The 18954-nt window shown below is 30.7% G+C and overlaps 1 protein-coding gene across 2 annotated transcripts in view; it reads right to left on the bottom strand.

Annotated features, from left to right (window-relative positions):
- LOC145261134 (uncharacterized) overlaps positions 1 to 18954 on the bottom strand; it is a 123034-nt gene that overhangs the window by 60057 nt on the left and 44023 nt on the right. For both annotated transcript variants that reach the window (XM_080119407.1, XM_080119408.1), the window contains exon 5: positions 13168 to 13356. In XM_080119407.1, the coding sequence (XP_079975533.1) occupies positions 13168 to 13356 (189 nt within the window). The remainder of the gene's footprint in view (positions 1 to 13167; positions 13357 to 18954) is intronic.

Raw genomic sequence — 18954 nt, 5'->3', positions numbered from 1 at the left:
GACTTGTCCTGCCTTGATAGAGTCCAAAATAGACTTCGTAGCCTCGTAGGAGATGTCCTTTTCTCTTCTCTGCAACCTCTATCCCACAGAAGAGATGTTGCAAGTTTGTCTCTGCTTTATCGTTATTTTCATGGAAAGTGTTCGACTGAGCTTCAATCTATGGTCCCCCCTTTGCCAAACTTTCACAAGAAATACTCGTCTAGCTGAAAACACTATCAATAATTCCCCCCACACTTTATCTGTGCCTAAACCTAAACGTAGATTCCATGAAAAAAGCTTCTTTCTTAGAACTGCGTGCCTGTAGAACTGTCTTCCGGTCTCCTGTTTTCCAGCTGACTACAATCTGCTTGTCTTCAAGTCCAACGTAAACAAGTACTTGATGAGCTGTTCAACTTAAGTTAACAAATTTACCGAATTTCTATTACTAACAATTACTATATCGTTCAATTGACTACTGTACACTCTTAACCCTTATCCGCGAGTGGTCTCTGGGCCTTGATAAGTGGTGATGCCTATGTAAAAAAAAAAATATGGACACAACCATTCATTAAAAAATTCAAATATTTCAGATTCGGGTTACATTTGATCCAAAGTGACTAAATACCAGTTAAACAAAATTCCACAAATTTCAATTTCTTCCTAAGACCTCTTAAGCTTAAGCATTAAATATTGGATATTTTCTAGAATCAAAATCATGTAATGGATTTTGATCAAAATTGGAATAAGGATTTTATTTAGCATCATTTTATTTTGATTTTATTCTTTGTAAATAGACATAAAAGTGGTGCAAAGCCGTTCTGTTCAGAGAATTAATTTTAGTTAAATATGAATGGAACTATTCATTTATTTACAATACTTATAACTGAAAGTATTCAATTCATTTTTATTGGATAATAAACCTTAAACGTCTTTCATCAAAGTGCTCCATCCATAGGGGAGCTTATATAGTCATAATCCACCAACTAATTGTGTATACGACATGTAATAAATTTTCTGCATGCACAAATAAATTAAATATTTTTTTTAAATTCATGTTTTATTTCTTTCATCTCTTTTCTAGTCTTTGATCAACAAAAAACCCTAAAAGGGATCAGGCAGATGTCTTCATGAAGCACTCATTCAATTTGTTAGGTCAAGCAAACTTTTTCCTCGAAGCAGACAGCATAAGACATGGCCCATCATCTTATGAGCCACATTGTAAAAATAAATTCAAGGCCAGTCTTTGTTCAAGATTTCTCAACCATTTTCACTATCAGCTTGAGAAATAGGGAAAAGTTGATTTTTTTTCCTTTCAGTGAAATTTTTAAATAAAAATATTGAAGTCTTCATACAATATTACCATTGATATCAACGTCATTAATACATGTTATTTGTCGTTATACATTATGTAATAATTCAAAGAAAAAAAATGAAAGCTTCAAAAAATTAATGTTTTCAAATATGAACATGATTCATATATCAAAGAAAACATTTTCAAACAATTTTCTTAAAATTACAGATGCATATTTAACAATCTGGCAATCAAAAATATTTTTGTTTGTCACTTTTTTAAATCGATTGCTTCAATTTTGGGATTTATTATCAGGTACGTTGAACATTGCATCATTGATTGACAATGGTGGATAATTAAACTTCTCTGAATGAAATACCTACAATGCAATAGAATTTGATTATTATAAACGAGCTGTATGAATCTGATGTTATCTTGGATGCAGTGAAATTTTATTTTTTAACTAGCAGGAGGGGGGACTTGTCGGGTCATAAAACATGCTTAAATATATTTTGATTTACGCAGATTTTGTATTTATTATTACAGAGTTAATTCTCTTTTGAATATTATATTGTACCTAATATATAGTAGTGATTTCAAAAGTTTTAAAAAAATGACTTGAGTGCCATCAGCTAGAATCGAAACCAAAACATTTAACGCTCTAGTCGTATCTCCTATCGATATAGCTATTGAGAGATGGGTAAGAAAGATTTAATATTAAATGACTTGAAGAAATAAATTAAAAATATGTCGGCAAGTTGAAATGAATAGTTTGCGTTTCAACTTGCTGATTATATGTCTGTATGCGTTATTCATCCATCCAAACAAAGATTTTACTCATTATAAACCATCCTTGGTGTATGATAACTATTTCCGGATAATTTCAGTGTTATGTGACCAGTAGTTTTAGAATTTATCAGTTAAATATTTACACAGAGAAAGACACACACGCATACATCTACTGTTTTATTTATATAGATTTTTATTTGCTTGCACATAATTAAACTTAAGCTCGACAACTTCTTCCATTAAAAACGAGTTATTTCCCCTTGCTGATTTTCATCATCTGATTATTTAAAAATGTTTCATCTTAGTAGTCATCCCGGCTGAACTAATTCATTTAAAACATTAAGTATAATAAAGTGTGGTATTTTATTGCAAATAACATGGTGTGATGACAACTGAAAATTGGCCAGTCAAAAGCAAAGTATCCTACATGTCTATGAAGTTATCATTCACCCGTTCAGATGAGTATTGTTGCCGCATCTAGATTGGTGCACCAACCACTAGTCTCTCTCTCTCTCTCTCTCTCTCTCTCTCTCTCTCTCTCTCCCTTTTGCAAGGCGCAAAAAGAATTTCTAACCTATAGATCTTTCATAGGCCACCAAGATCCTGTTCTTATCACATTGCGGCAGTGTTGTATTTCGGTGCTGGTTTAACAAGTACTTCGATGAGATATGCTCCAGGGAACTTATTAAATTTGTACCTTCTCAGCAAAAATACCCATGACTCATCCAATTAGCAGCAAAATCCCACCTCTTCAGTGTATATTTTATACTTTACTATTTTCTTTCTCTAAGCCGTATTTAGAATGAGCAAAATATAAATACCAAAAAGAATTGATGTCAGCTTAAATACTATTTAGATCTAACTTTGAAAAGCGATGAAATAATATCGTATCCTCGTTGCATTTTGGTGCATTCGACGTTAATCTATTGCTAAATGGTAATTAAAATAATTTTTTAGTTAAATAGACAACAAGGATTCAGCGAAATGAAATATTCATTTTTATGTGAATAACTTTTGATATGACTCAAATTTGTTATATATATATATATATATATATATATATATATATATATATATATATATATATATATATATATATATATATATATTTGGTGTATGCTATTATTTCACTTACAAACCAGTTTGTTTTTAATATGAAATTTTAAAATGTGAAATCTTTCATATTTTTTATTTTCGTTTTTAATTTTTTATATTAACGAGTCATCATATATCAAGGCAAAAACCATTCAAAACAAAGGTTAACAAGATGGATGAATTATCAGTTGAATGATGAAAAATATTATGAAAGGATCGAAAATATAGACGATTGAATGCTGGTGGAGTTTCTTTCATGTTTGCTTTGTCATGAAGTAATTCTTTCTTCCTATCCATTTTTATTATGGATTCATGCCTTGTTTAGAGCGACTTCCATAAAAAAATGATAAATGGAATGAACGAAATTTGATTAATTACGAAGATGATTTATGACAGTTATTTGTTGACATTAGATTCGAAAATGAGCAGCAGTCAGCAGGAAAGCAGTCGCATCCTAATGTGTTCCACAGTGAAAGATCTTGAAATAAATTCTATTAATGGAAATTCTTTTTAACATTTAGCACATAGAGGAAGAAAGTAAAGTTCTTTCCTGTTGTGGTAGCAAGACATTTTTTTTTACAGCGAATGTCTTACAGAGATTAGAACTCAAATACTTTCCATTAAAATAACAAAACAAAAGAACAAAGAGAGACTAGCAACGTCTTTTTTCTTTTCTTTTTTTGTTGCTTATAGAGAAGAGAGCACCTCATCCTAGTTTGCAAAGTTAATTATGTCCTTGTCAAAGCAAAAGAGAGTGCTCTGAGCGCCACTTCCCCAGCTGTAGGAGCAGAACGACATCTTATGACGTATCTGACTTTTATATAGGTTAAGAATTGTATTAAGAGTCAGAAATTTTCTAGAGTGTTAGAATGATCCAAATATTTCTTCAACAACCTAAGCAACAAATTAGATCTAAGTATTCCATTTTAGATAAATTGAAAGTGCTCAGTTAATATAAAAGCTACGGGCTTCCTCAAAGAGGGAGAGACATTCATTTCAACTGGGGCAAAACAAGGATCTGAGCTTTGATAGTGAATTGAAAGAAGCTTGGTTTTAATTGTTAAAACTACCAAGCCATTTTTGCCTCCATTACACCATGTACTTCAGATCAAAAGAAAGAAAATCAACAAGATCTTGATTACCAAAGTTGTTTGAAGTGATGTTATAGATGTAACAGATGATCTCAGAATATGATTTTGAAGATGGAGATTAAAAACAGGGTTGGGCCCAAATAAATTCGTTGTTTCATTGGATACGTGGGCATTTTTTATTTGTTTATTTATTGCCCTGTATGAATCACAATATCGAAATATCAAAAACCTAACCAGTCTTTGCAGAATTAAATAAAATAGACCTTAATTATAAAATCAAAAAGGTAGAAAAACGATAATACAAATAAAGATAAATAGGATGAATAATTATTTTCATTCTACATAGTTTGAAAACGTAAAACCAATATAGACCCCAAAACCTGTGTGTGATTCGCTCTTAGGCGAAGAAATAGAGTGGCCAAAACTAATCTGCCTTTTGAAGTTCGACTCTTGAAGAGAACGTTTCGTCTATTGTTCGAGGTAAGATTTAATATTTTTTGTCCAGCATCTTCACATTAGAATAGTACTAGGATTTTTTTTTTTATCTCTAACGTAAAGTCAACTCGAACAGTTAAGAAATATTTTGTACCTATTTTGGCACGAGCGCATATTGATCCAGGCAAACGACTTCTGCTAAGACAGTGAGCTGCGCTAAACAGTGTAGCCTGTACTGAAGATCCTGTTATATTGCAGTCCAGCCAGTTAAAGTTTACATCATTGATAAAATAATTGAAGACGTTATACCAACAGCTGGCATGTGTTGTCTGGTTTATTCTTTAAAAGGGATACAGACCGAAATGAGCGACAGTGTGAAAACATTAGAATGGTTGGCCTAATTGCTAATAACCTAATGTGCTAGAAACATCCCCGAGTGTAGAGATGTTTCGAAATGTAGGGATTGGTATTGTTTTTCTGCAAATAAACATATTTCAATAAAAATAATTCAGATGTTTGAACAAATACGCATTTTCTGGTGCTAGTGCATTGTACGGACTGGAAGTCAGTAATTGTGCATATTAAGAACCGGATTTCTCGTAAGTGTTCGCTTGGGCTTGACCAACATCTGACGCTGCCGCCGGAATATGTTGAGCATCGTTAAAAACGTCCGGAAACCCGTTCAAATTATTTTATTTATTTTTTTTAATAATATTTTCAAGTTAAAATTAATTTTTACGATATTTTTTTTATTATTAAATTGTTACGCAAAGGTATAGAATAGTTACAAAACACCCTCCCATCCCCATGCTAAGAATGGCTTTTTAAAAATAATATCGCTGTTTCAGCGTGATAACATAAATGCAAAAGTACCCGCCATTGTTGGTCCAGCCAACCGGACATTTACGAGAAACCTGGTTCATAATATGCAACAGTAACGACATCAGGTTGTACAATGCACCATTTTCTTTTCCATTACATGTATTTTATTTATTGAATGTAAAAATATTTTTAGATTATGTTTAGAAAATATTCATTACTTTTCTTTTTCATTACATGTATTTTATTTATTACATGTAAAAAATATTTTTAGATTATGTTTAGAAAATATTCATTCATTTTCTTTTCCATTACATGTATTTTATTTATTACATATAAAAATATTTTTAGATTATGTTTAGAAAATAGTCATTCATTATCTTTTCCATTACATGTATTTTATTACATATAAAAATATTTTTAGATTATGTTTAGAAAATATTCATTCATTTTCTTTTCCATTGCATGTATTTTTTTTATTACATATAAAAATATTTTTAGATTATGTTTAGAAAATATTCATTCATTTTCTTTTCCATTACATGTATTTTATTTATTACATATAAAAATATTTTTAGATTATGTTTAGAAAATAGTCATTCATTATCTTTTCCATAGCATGTATTTTTTTTTATTACATATAAAAATATTTTTAGATTATGTTTAGAAAATATTCATTCATTTTCTTTTCCATTGCATGTATTTTTTTTATTACATATAAAAATATTTTTAGATTATGTTTAGAAAATATTCATTCATTTTCTTTTCCATTGCATGTATTTTTTATTACATATAAAATATTTTTAGATTATGTTTAGAAAATATTCATTCATTTTCTTTTCCATTACATGTATTTTTTTTATTACATATAAAAATATTTTTAGATTATGTTTAGAAAATATTCATTCATTTTCTTTTCCATTGCATGTATTTTTTTTATTACATATAAAAATATTTTTAGATTATGTTTAGAAAATAGTCATTCATTATCTTTTCCATAGCATGTATTTTTTTTATTACATATAAAAATATTTTTAGATTATGTTTAGAAAATATTCATTCATTTTCTTTTCCATTGCATGTATTTTTTATTACATATAAAATATTTTTAGATTATGTTTAGAAAATATTCATTCATTTTCTTTTCCATTACATGTATTTTATTTATTACATATAAAAATATTTTTAGATTATGTTTAGAAAATATTCATTCATTTTCTTTTCCATTACATGTATTTTATTTATTACATATAAAAATATTTTTAGATTATGTTTAGAAAATATTAATTCATTATCTTTTCCATTACATGTATTTTATTTATTACATGTAAAAATATTTTTAGATTATGTTTAGAAAATATTAATTCATTATCTTTTCCATTACATGTATTTTATTACATATAAAAATATTTTTAGATTATGTTTAGAAAATATTAATTCATTATCTTTTCCATTACATGTATTTTATTACATATAAAAATATTTTTAGATTATGTTTAGAAAATATTAATTCATTATCTTTTCCATTGCATGTATTTTTTTTATTACATGTAAAAATATTTTTAGATTATGTTTAGAAAAATATTCATTCATTTTCTTTTCCATTACATGTATTTTATTTATTACATGTAAAAAATATTTTTAGACTATGTTGAGAAAATATTAATTCATTTACTTTTCCATTACATGTATTTTATTATTCCATGTAAAAAATATTTTTAGACTATGTTGAGAAAATATTAATTCATTTACTTTTTCAATAGGTTTCTTTTATTCAGTTTATTTTAATTTATTATTTTATAAAAATGACTTTCAGTATTAAATATTTCTGAGGTCATTGTTTTCCAGAGGTTAAGTTTAACGAGGTTAACACGTGCGTTCTCAATACCAAAGTAGTGGTATACTCTTTATTTGTTTTTATATAAGCAATAATGTGTTGCTACACAGTCATGAGCATGTTTCGGTCAGTTAGTTATCAGTAACTAGAGACCTCTTCAGGCGATACAGCTTATATGAAAGCAAAGTTTGCAATGAAAATATCACGTCTTCCTAGTCACAGGGAGTTAATCTCAGGAGGTTTCGCCAAATGTTGTGAAAAATAAGATTTGATTGTATGTAAATAACACCCAATAGGATTTGAGTGTGTTGAGATATAGGAATGCATGGGAAAGGATGGGAGAGTTAAAGATCGAGATAGAGGTAATAGAAGACTAGAAAGAAAAGTATTCGTATGTGTGTGTGATGGCCACCCTAAATCTTAAACATACTAGTGTGTATAGGTTCAAACAGTAGGGGAATGTGAAATTGATATATCTATGCTAAAAGGGGTTTCAGATTTAATTGGGTAAATCAGCTGTAAAAATGCTTGTAATTTTACTAGAATTATTTCTGTAAACAAACATATTTCAATGAAAATAAATAGTTTTCAAATATTCTTATATGCTGACCTACATTTTCGTATGTGAAAAAAAATAAATAAAAAAGGTCTTCCAGAGGCAACACCATTTAATGTAGCAGGAAGTTGTTTGTCTTAGTCAATATGTGATTCTATCCCTATTTTAGAGATAAAATAACTCACAGCTTTTAACAGAAATAAATATATTCAATATTTTCCGATATTTCACTTGTTTATTTTGGCAGTCACAGTCAGTATTGTATGTGTTCTTAAGGAAATCTTTTCTTGTTTTAAATGTATTTAGTATCGCTATTCGTTCTGCTTCATTATAAGTTTTTCATTTATTCATAAAAATATTATGCCCTTTTATTCCTGTGTACATTTGTGGATGTTGCAGTATATACAACAAAACGAAAAAGTGGTAAAGAAACAAATATATAACAAATAGGATGGAATACTGTTGCCATATCTGGGCAGGAGCTGCTAAAAACAGCCTATCCTGCCTTGACAGAGTACAAAATAGATTTCATGGCTTAGTGGGGATGCCCTTTTCTCTACCCTGCAACCTCTCTCCCACAGAAGAGACGTTGCGAGCCTATCCTTGTTTTATCGTTATTTCCATGGCATGTGCTCGTCTGAACTCCAATCTCTTGTCCCCCCTCGCCAATCTTTCACGAAAAACACCCGTCTAGCTGAATCCACTGTGAAAAATTTCCCCCACTCTATATCTGTGCCTAAATCAAAACGTGGATTCCATGAACAAAGCTTCTTTCTTGGAATTGCACGCCTGTGGAACTCTGTTCTGTCTGCCTGCTTCCCACCGGACTACAACTTGGATGTCTTCAAGTCCAACGTTAACAAATTCCTAATGAACCGTCCCCTTAAGTAAACACTTCATCAAATCTCCACACTAACGTAATGTACTTGCAATAACCCTTATCCCTGAGTGGCTTCCGGGCCTTGATAAGTGGTGATCACTGTGTAAAAAAAAAAAAAAAGATAAAATAAATGTTACCAAGAGCAAGATAAGTTACTTTTCTACCTACATGAATAAGTTTTTTTGTGTTTTATTTTGTTTGGAAAACAAGTAGTGCCGAGTTAGTAAGGTAAACCGACAAGATCGCTAACAAGAATATGCCGTCTTTGGAGTGTCAGTAATGGCTCAAAACTTGAAAAATAAATAAAATATTGAAAGGAATCCATTTAATAAGTGTCTCCGTGATATCTATTGGGTGAATTTTTATCAGTATTTTATTTTATTGCTATGATTTAAGTGATTATCGAGACTTCCCAGATGAACGTCTGATGTCGACCATATTGTCGTTGTTCTAATTTACCAAGTGAGCACTACTTGTGTTTCGAATAAAAAAGACACTTGAAAATATTTTAAACAACACAAAACTATTCTAGGTTGGCAGAAGAGTAACTTCTCTTGCGTTTGGTAACATTCATTTGTTATATATTGGTTTTTTGACCACTATCTCGTTTTGCTGTATATACTGTGTGACGTTCCTACGACGAGCAACACCAAGTGACCCACAAAACAGCATCGCCATAAGATATGGCAGTCTCGGTATGTAAGCCAAAAGGGAATTAAAACGTGCCATCGGGGTTAGCTAGTTAGCAACTATTATTTATTTGATTGGCATGCATAGGTGGGCGAACCCCAGCACCCAGCACATGCTGTCTGGAAGAGATACTTTTTCTGCTGTGATCGGACGCCGAGATTGAAAGAGACAAAAAGAAAAACTCCACGCGGGTTGATGACATGGTTAAAGCAGAACAACCACTGATGTAATCGTGAATAGGGCGACTCCCTAACTGCTATCAATTGGGAATACTGAGAACAGGAAGAGGGGAGAGAGAGAGAGAGAGAGAGAGAGAGAGAGAGAGGGGGGGGGGAGATGGAACAATATTTCAATCCGAATGGAATTAAAAGAATGAATTCGTTGCGACTTGAACTGATAAACGCAACTCCCCACGAGGGCAATCGAACATTCGAGAGCGTCAGAATTTATTTTGTTTTGAACCAAGAACTCCGTTCGACTGATTTTATACTATGGACCAGACTTACTCAAAGCGGCAAAATTTCCGATATCTTGTAAACTTTAGTCTCGATGGGTCTTTCTGGTACTGAGAATTTTGAAAGAATTTCTTCTATCATATGTGCCTTTCTTTCTTTTGATATTATTTTTCTTGCAGTGCTGTTAAGTTATTGATTTTTCTAAAAAACTAAAAACAAGAACCGAAAAATTGATAAAACTCAATTCTCTGAATTTTGTGTCCTCCTTCCCATTTTATTTTTATTTATTTATTTATTTATTTTTTTTTTTTGCTATGGTTAAACTTTTCTGCTTTCTACTATCCTGCCAAAATAACCTGCTATTTTTTCTTCATTTTTTAAACATATGCACAGAAGCTCTAGTGAGGATATAAGCACTTTAGCCCATCCCCGACTTGGTATCATATGAGGATCTCCACCCTCATGAGTCTGACAATTGATGGGATATACTTGGGTGGCGCATTTACAATGGTGGACTCTCCTGCCTTTGACCAAGCCGGAAAAGAGTGAAACTATGCCCTAAATTTTAGTGCTCGAACTGAGATTAATCCAAAACACTCGAAACTGCATCAGAAATGTAATAATTGAAAAATCCCTGTAATTTTCCTCTTGTATTCATATTAATCTTTTTCTTGAATCGCAGATTTCATAATTGCATGTGTGTATTGGAAATATAATATCCTTTAAACATAATTCACACAGTTTATCTGTTCTATCACATAAAACAAATAAGGAATCCCTCCAGCGTTGATGCTCTTTCAGAGTTCTGTCAATCAATAAATATTTTTAAAAAAAAAATTTTTTTACTAGATTTTATAGATCTACTAAAGAAAAGAGATTTGGTGATTGAGAAGACATTGCCAGATATTCCATAGCTAGAAACTTTGTGAGGCGACTCTTTGTGTCAAACCATAGCAAACAGAACTGGATTAAAAAATTTAAGAAAACATAAATTCATATTTTATTTGAAATTTTTTCATAAAAAGCTCCTCATCCACTTTCAAATTAAAAAAAATCTTATTTATTATTTTTTATATTTTTTTTATTTGTGGACTATTATCCTCATCTTCTAGTTGTTATTTCATAACGTTTCATCCAACTATTCCTCTGGCCTTCATCAGATGGCAAACCGTGACAGATAGGAATAGTGATTATCTTAACTATATCCTCAATAACTACTGCCTTCCTTGGTGTTTGTCGTCTCACCACATTTTGGCGAACTAAGCCTCTGGCTGGCTTTGGGTAGGATTGAAACCGCTATCTTCAGACAATGCTCACCTTAGAACCGTAGAGATTCAACGTCTCTATCCACTGTGCCACAAAAGAAAACTAGAAGATGAGAATAATAATCCGCAAATAAATAAATAAATAAATAAATAAACAAATAAATAAACAAATAAATAAATTATCACAAAAGAATTCCAATTAAAAAGATTATATAACATTCGATAACAAAAAACTTGGATTTATAAGACCAAAAAATCCAACCTTGATCGCCCATCAGGGTTCATGGCACAGTGGATAGAGACGTTGAATCTCTACGGTTCCAAGGTGAGCATTGTCTGAAGATTTAAATCCTACTCAAAGCTTAGTTCCTTTAAATCCTACTCAGAGGCTTAGTTCACTAAGTTTACGTTCCTTTAAATCCTACTCAGAGGCTTAGTTCACTAAAACGTTGTGAGACGAGAACAATTATGGAAGCGAGTAATTACTTAGAATACAGTTCAGAGATTTAACATTTCTATCCCGTCGCAGTTTACCATTGTGTATACTGATGAGGATAATAGTCCACAAATAAATAAATAAATAAATAAACAAATAAATAAATAAATAAACAAATAAATAAACAAATAAATAAACAAATAAATAAATAAATAAATAAACAAATAAATAAATAAACAAATAAATAAACAAATAAATAAAAAAATAAATAAAAAATAAATAAACAAATAAATAAATAAACAAATAAATAAATAAATAAACAAACAAATAAACAAATAAATAAATAAACAAACAAATAAATAAATAAATAAATAAACAAATAAATAAATAAACAAATAAATAAATAAATGTATAAATTCCTCATCTCGAAAAGAATCCAATAATAAAAAATAATATTATTGTTGGAATTTTTTTTGTACCAATAATGGTGCATCCCCCCTGTTTACATTTATTATTTTTTATCTGGTTCTTGTATTTGATTTTTTGTATTTTGTATCGTTTTTTATTTTAGTTTCGTACATTTTGGATTTGAACAAACTCCCCTTAATTTGGAGAAAAGGGAAATGCTAGCTCCATGATGACGTCACAAGCCCAGCGCCAATTTCGACCTCTTTTGAAATTCCGCTGACGTGGAGATTGGACGTTTGTTTCATTGCCCGGCGCTGAAAATGGAATTTTGACGAGCCTCCTTCAAAGAAGAAAACCCCCGGCTATGTGACGAGACATACTTCTGAAAACTATCTACATGACTACAGTTTTGCACGTATTTTAGAAGGAGTGAAATTATTTTAAAGAAAATACCTTATTTTACATGACAAGGAATTTTGGAACCTTCTACAAAGAAGAAAACCCGGTAAAGAAAACCTCGGGCAAGTGACGCGGCCATACTTCTGAAATCCATCTGCGTGTCTACGGTTTGCATGCAAACATGGAGGGAGAGAAAATTCTAAAAGAACTTTGAACGAGAAAAAAAAGAAGAAAAAGGCACGTGCCTGACTGGCTTTCAATTTGTGAGTACGCTCCTAAAATTTATTTCATATGCGAGTGTGATTAGGAGATACTATTTTGAATCTTATTATTGTATTCGTTCATGGATACAACATCTTCATTATGAGAACCAGTGTTATTTTTTTCATTACATGTTACTTTGGCGTTTCATAAGTTCAATACCCGCAAAGGAAAAAATTTGTAACTAAATTTATTGTGAATAAAATCTCTTCTTCGTTTCAAAGCAAGACCTTTATATTTTATTCTTTACCCCCCCTTTTTTATTCTATGCTGTCATTTATTTTCCAGGTTAGTTACTTTAGTATCTAATTTATCTGGAAGCAAGATAAAATTCCGACATTATTTTTTAATTTCATTTCTTTTTCATCACAAGAATTAGTTGTATAATACATTTTAATAATAATTTAAGCAATGTCTAAAACAACTTTAAATAGTAAGATGTTAGTACATTTCATTTAAAATCTTTAATGATCATGCTTACTTTTTACTGGAATTGTCATCTTTTCAGCCTCGTTTTGACTTTTGATCGGATTTGATTTGATGATTTTTTTCATCTTTGCTTTTCCTTTGATTGATTTAATTGCACTTTCTTGAGCCTTTAATCCCGTGCGCATTTTACCAATACGTTTAATTATCGACTGAATGCGCCTTTTCTGCAACTCCATTTTACCTGAATAAAATTAAAATCTGAATGAATTAAAATGTCTTAATAAAATTAAAATCTCAATAAAAGCAAAAAAAAAAAAAAAATGTAATATATTGAGACAGGACTGAATTCAAGAATGAGGTGTGTTTAATATCTGTACTTAATGTTGAAAAGAGGTTTAAACGATGTGCCTATTTTGGAGTTATTTCAGTGAAGAATTTGAGTAAAGGTAGATAACTCACAACTATTAAAAGAAAAAAAAATAGATAAAATATATTGGGATTAACTTTACCTCGGAAAAAAAGTTCTATTCTCACACGCGAGAATGCGGTAATGATGATAAACTTTGAAACGAAATATGGCGATAGTTCGTTTCCAAGAAAGAACACGACGAGTGTGTACAATATTTAAAGCAATTTTACTAGGTGAACAAATGGATGATACAAGAAAAAGTTAATTGTGTAGAAAAGAAGAAAAATTTGGACCCCCCCCCCCCAACAAAAAAAAAAAACACCGTGCTTATGTAGGAATGGGAAGTTCGAGCAATAACTTGCACGTATGCGTCCTTTAATTCTGGCTCTTTTCGTATAGGGCTTGATTGCAAGCAAGAATCCGGTGATAAGTAGGGCTAGTACAAGAGAATATTCCTTTAATTATTTTGACTCTCTTGTATATATCAGTTAATATCTTATATGTTTTTAGATAGAGTGATTGTGGTTATCAATTGATTAACTGTGTCTGTGTCGAATATATACTCGAGAGTTAAAACAACGAAAAGAATATTCTCTTGTCATAGCTCTACTTATAACTGCCGTCTTTGGTTTACTACAAATAATCTTCAGTGTAGGTCGGTAATGGTAGGAAGGAGACTGTGTTTTTGTGACTGCCATCTTGGGCATTTGTCACTGAACCTCAGCCGCGTCCTGTTGGAGGATCAAAAAAAGGGTGAAAAAGAGATAGGGCAGGGTTTTTATAAGCTGTCTCATGTGACCCCTAAAGCAGCATGGACCAAAAATCCTGCCAGCCTAAATGGACAAGATAATGACTCATTAATAAGAAGAAAGGAGTGGGGGAGGGAGCATAAATTCTAATAAATAGGAATTTGGTATTTCTTAAGAATAAAAATAAAAATCTAACAGTAAATTTCATAGACGCTTTTTTGCTGAATTAATTATAGTGGAATAAAACAAAGAACAAGTAAGGTAAAAAAAAAAAACCCTAAAAAACACCTATATTTGGAGGGAGGAACAAAAATTTTATCAATCCAGCTACAAATAATTGTTTTGGGATTGTGTTATTCCTACTGGAAAAGTAGGTTTAGTGTTATTAGTGTGAGAGATAACGGTGACGAGTTAGTTGAAGTGTGCTTGAAAATATAAAAAAATTAAATTTGGTTAATTAAATCAGTCTTTATCTCTCACTTTAAACACACACACACACACACACACACATATAGGGGGGAGAGAGAGAGAGAGAAATATTTTTATTGAATTCTTATCCACATGCACATGTTTCATCCTTTTTCGGAAATGATCAGTGAGGAAAATGACTCTTTATGCTGGTCGCGTGGTTCAAACACTAAACCAAAGTCACCATTGAAACTGAACTTCTACCACAGGAACAACCCCACAGCCATGGAGTAAGAAGAGAATTAATCTCTATTTATCTAGAAAAGCGGACATAGTTTAGTATGCTATAATTACAATGTTCAATGACCCAGACTGACGGAACTTTGCTTAATTGACAGTCTATCATAAATTCTTTTGAAATGACTATCCTGTGTTAAATGGGGCTATAAGTTGACAAAATGTTATTTGAATTTTTTGATAAATAATTAAACATAGTCAACTAGGACCTGTTTTAAAATTTTTTTGTTTAAATAGGTAAGTAAATAACTAAGTCTTAACAGATTAGTAAGTAAACACTAATCTTTCCAAAACTTCAGCTGACATCTAAATTATGTGATGTAGGTGCTGACAAATTTCAAACCGATTTGTTTAAAAGGGTCGAGACTCAATCAGGACCTTTAAATTTTCATGATTAATATGCTGCCAGTAAACAGTGTGACTCACAATTACTGGACATTTTCTATGATTTCTCTTATTTCTTCATTTCATGGTGTAATGAATATGAATAAATCCATGTTCCTCCTTACAAGAATATGATTGGCTGGTTAAGTTATAAATATGGACTGGTAGTGCAGCCGGGGAGAGACATCAAAAGATACGCTGCAAGCCTAACACTAAAGAATATTATCAGCTATGACTATGAACATTCGTTCATAAAGACAACTTAATCAATTGTATTACTTGATTGTTGTAGCAAAGACCACCCATCAAACAAATATATCCCTTTTGTGGAACATATCACTTTTGTGGAACATATCCCTTTTGTGGAACATATCACTTTTGTGGAACATATCCCTTTTGTGGAACATATTACTTTTGTGGAACATATTACTTTGGTATTTACCTCTCTCTTAACATGAGAAGATATGGCAAAAGGCTGGGAAGGGAGGACAATAAGTTAACTTACATTCTCGCATCTTAAAATTACCTGAGTAGCATCATTATCATTCCCCAGTGAGGTCGCCTCAGGCAGTTAGCTATAAACTAACTCTTTCCGAAAAGGCCTGAAAAGATAGACCTCCTAGACCACAAAACTAGCTTTTTCTCATTTTTCAATCACGCTTACAAAAGTCATTCATAATTTTATTCTTAGTATCACCGGCACTGAAAATTTTTCGAACCGATTATTAGTTAGCATGTATATCTGTTACACTTTAGATATACAAGTAATAATCAGTTCTAAATGACAGTCTTCTAGCGATTGAAGGTTCAATCCTCATTGGGGGTGATAGCAAGAATACAATTATGGATTATTTAAGGTTTCTACTTAGTCATGGCTGATAGAACAAGAGCAAGCTACCTCGTTGATTAAATAAAGGCCTCCGTTTAAAATTCAATACAAATTTCCGAGTTTAACAAGGTGTATCTGAAGGAGTTAAACTGAGCTAAATATTTTGAAAATAACATTAAAAAAGAACAGTAGTTTACATAATTCAAATAATACAGAAATCTCCTGATTATATATTGAGGATGAACTCTTAATGTCAGCACTGATTTCTGCTTATTATCAATTAGCTATCAAATTTTCAGGTCATAAAAAAAAAAAACATTTAAAAAAATTAATGTCACAATTTTAAAAAGACGGCGGGGTAAATTTTCTATGTTTAACTTTAAATGTTTTTTTATTTCGTTTACAAATGCCTTTTCAGAATTTCGAATATGGAACGTATGTTAAGTTAAACTTACATAGCAAACTTCAATCACTCCTTTAAAAAGTGAACAAATTAAAACAAAATTGTTCTAATCTAAGAATTTGTTGTTTAATAAATGTAGTAAATTCTCATCAAATATCAGCTGTGAAGGTTGCCAACATCCTTAAGTGAAAGTATTTCTGTGGAATTAACTGAATTCGAACTTGACACACACAGGTTGTCAGTCCGTGTCCTTATCGATGCCTCCGTTCAGTCTGAAAAGACAAAGGATAACCCCTGTAGGGGCAGCTGCGCATGTAATTATGTGGCAAGGGTTGCGCAATTCCAACTGCACCTCTCCTCCTGAATCGGCACTGTTTGAGTCCAGTTGCAAGAAAAAGTCCAGGATGACTGGAAGCAATGTCAAGATAAGCGGAGAGCACATACAGCACCTGGAAGTTCCAAATAGTCACCCATCTGGTACTGGCCAAGCTCATCGTTGCTTAACTTTGGTGATCTCAAATCATCATGCCCTTAATCACTTAGCTATCAGCACCTCCCTATTGGTGATGTTGAAATTCTTGTTGGAGATATCCATTGCATAGAAGTGCTTGCTTGAAATGAAGAAAAAGAGTCACTAGAATTCCATATAAAATACTAATATCTTCAAAAATTAAATTAACTTTATTTAAGAGTTTTGTTAAACAAAACAAGAAGCAGAAGAAATTAGTAGGACAAGATTCTAAGACAACCGGATAGATTGATTTGGCCAGAGGGCACTGCCTATAGAAGACAACTGAGCTCCTGAGTTCATCTCATCTAGCCACACTATAGCAAAAGACGAGAAGAAATTCGAAGCGTATGGTCTCAATGGCGTTTCTAGAGGAACTGTTTGTAAAAGATAAAACTAGATGGAAACGAGGCAAGACGGGCATGCACACTGTTTTTAAGTTGCTTGAGACGAGTTTGGAGATGTTTGTTCAGGCCAACAGAACCACACTATGTGAACGATTACAATTAAAAAAAAAAAGAAAGAAATCAACTAACTGCTACTGCCTGTTTGGTATTCAATTTTGTACTGATTAATTATTTTTATATTGCTGATTTGATATGTTTATATTGCTGATTTAATATGTTTATATTGCTGATTTAATGCGTTTACATGCTGATTTGATATGTTTATATTGCTGATTTAATATGTTTATATTGCTGATTTAATATGTTTATATTGCTGATTTAATATGTTTATATTGCTGATTTAATATGTTTATATTGCTGATTTAATACGTTTATATTGCTGATTTAATATGTTTATATTGCTGATTTAATATGTTTATATTGCTGATTTAATATGTTTTTATTGCTGATTTAATATGCTTATATTGCTGATTTAATACGTTTATATTGCTGATTTAATACGTTTATATTGCTGATTTAATATGTTTATATTGCTGATTTAATATGTTTATATTGCTGATTTAATATGTTTATATTGCTGATTTAATATGTTTATATTGCTGATTTAATACGTTTATATTGCTGATTTAATATGTTTATATTGCTGATTTAATATGTTTATATTGCTGATTTAATATGTTTTCATTGCTGATTTAATATGCTTATATTGCTGATTTAATATGTTTATATTGCTGATTTAATATGTTTATATGCTGATTTAATATGTTTATATTGCTGATTTAATATGTTTATATTGCTGATTTAATATGTTTATATTGCTGATTTAATATGTTTATATTGCTGATTTAATATGTTTATATTGCTGATTTGATATGTTTATATTGCTGATTTAATATGCTTATATTGCTGATTTAATATGTTTATATTGCTGATTTAATATGTTTATATTGCTGATTTAATATGCTTATATTGCTGATTTAATATGTTTATATTGCTGATTTAATATGTTTATATTGCTGATTTAATATGTTTATATTGCTGATTTGATATGTTTATATTGCTGATTTAATATGTTTATATTGCTGATTTAATGCGTTTACATGCTGATTTGATATGTTTATATTGCTGATTTAATATGTTTATATTGCTGATTTGATATGTTTATATTGCTGATTTAATATGTTTATATTGCTGATTTAATATGCTTATATTGCTGATTTGATATGTTTATATTGCTGATTTGATATGCTTATATTGCTGATTTAATATGTTTATATTGCTGATTTAATATGTTTATATTGCTGATTTAATATGCTTATATTGCTGATTTGATATGTTTATATTGCTGATTTAATATGCTTATATTGCTGATTTAATATGTTTATATTGCTGATTTAATATGTTTATATTGCTGATTTAATATGTTTATATTGCTGATTTGATAT

Source organism: Euprymna scolopes, chromosome 37 (genome assembly GCF_053919585.1).
Source record: "Euprymna scolopes isolate OS-2025 chromosome 37, ASM5391958v1, whole genome shotgun sequence".
Lineage (NCBI taxonomy): Eukaryota > Metazoa > Mollusca > Cephalopoda > Sepiida > Sepiolidae > Euprymna > Euprymna scolopes.
This window is presented reverse-complemented; position numbering and strand designations above follow the sequence as displayed.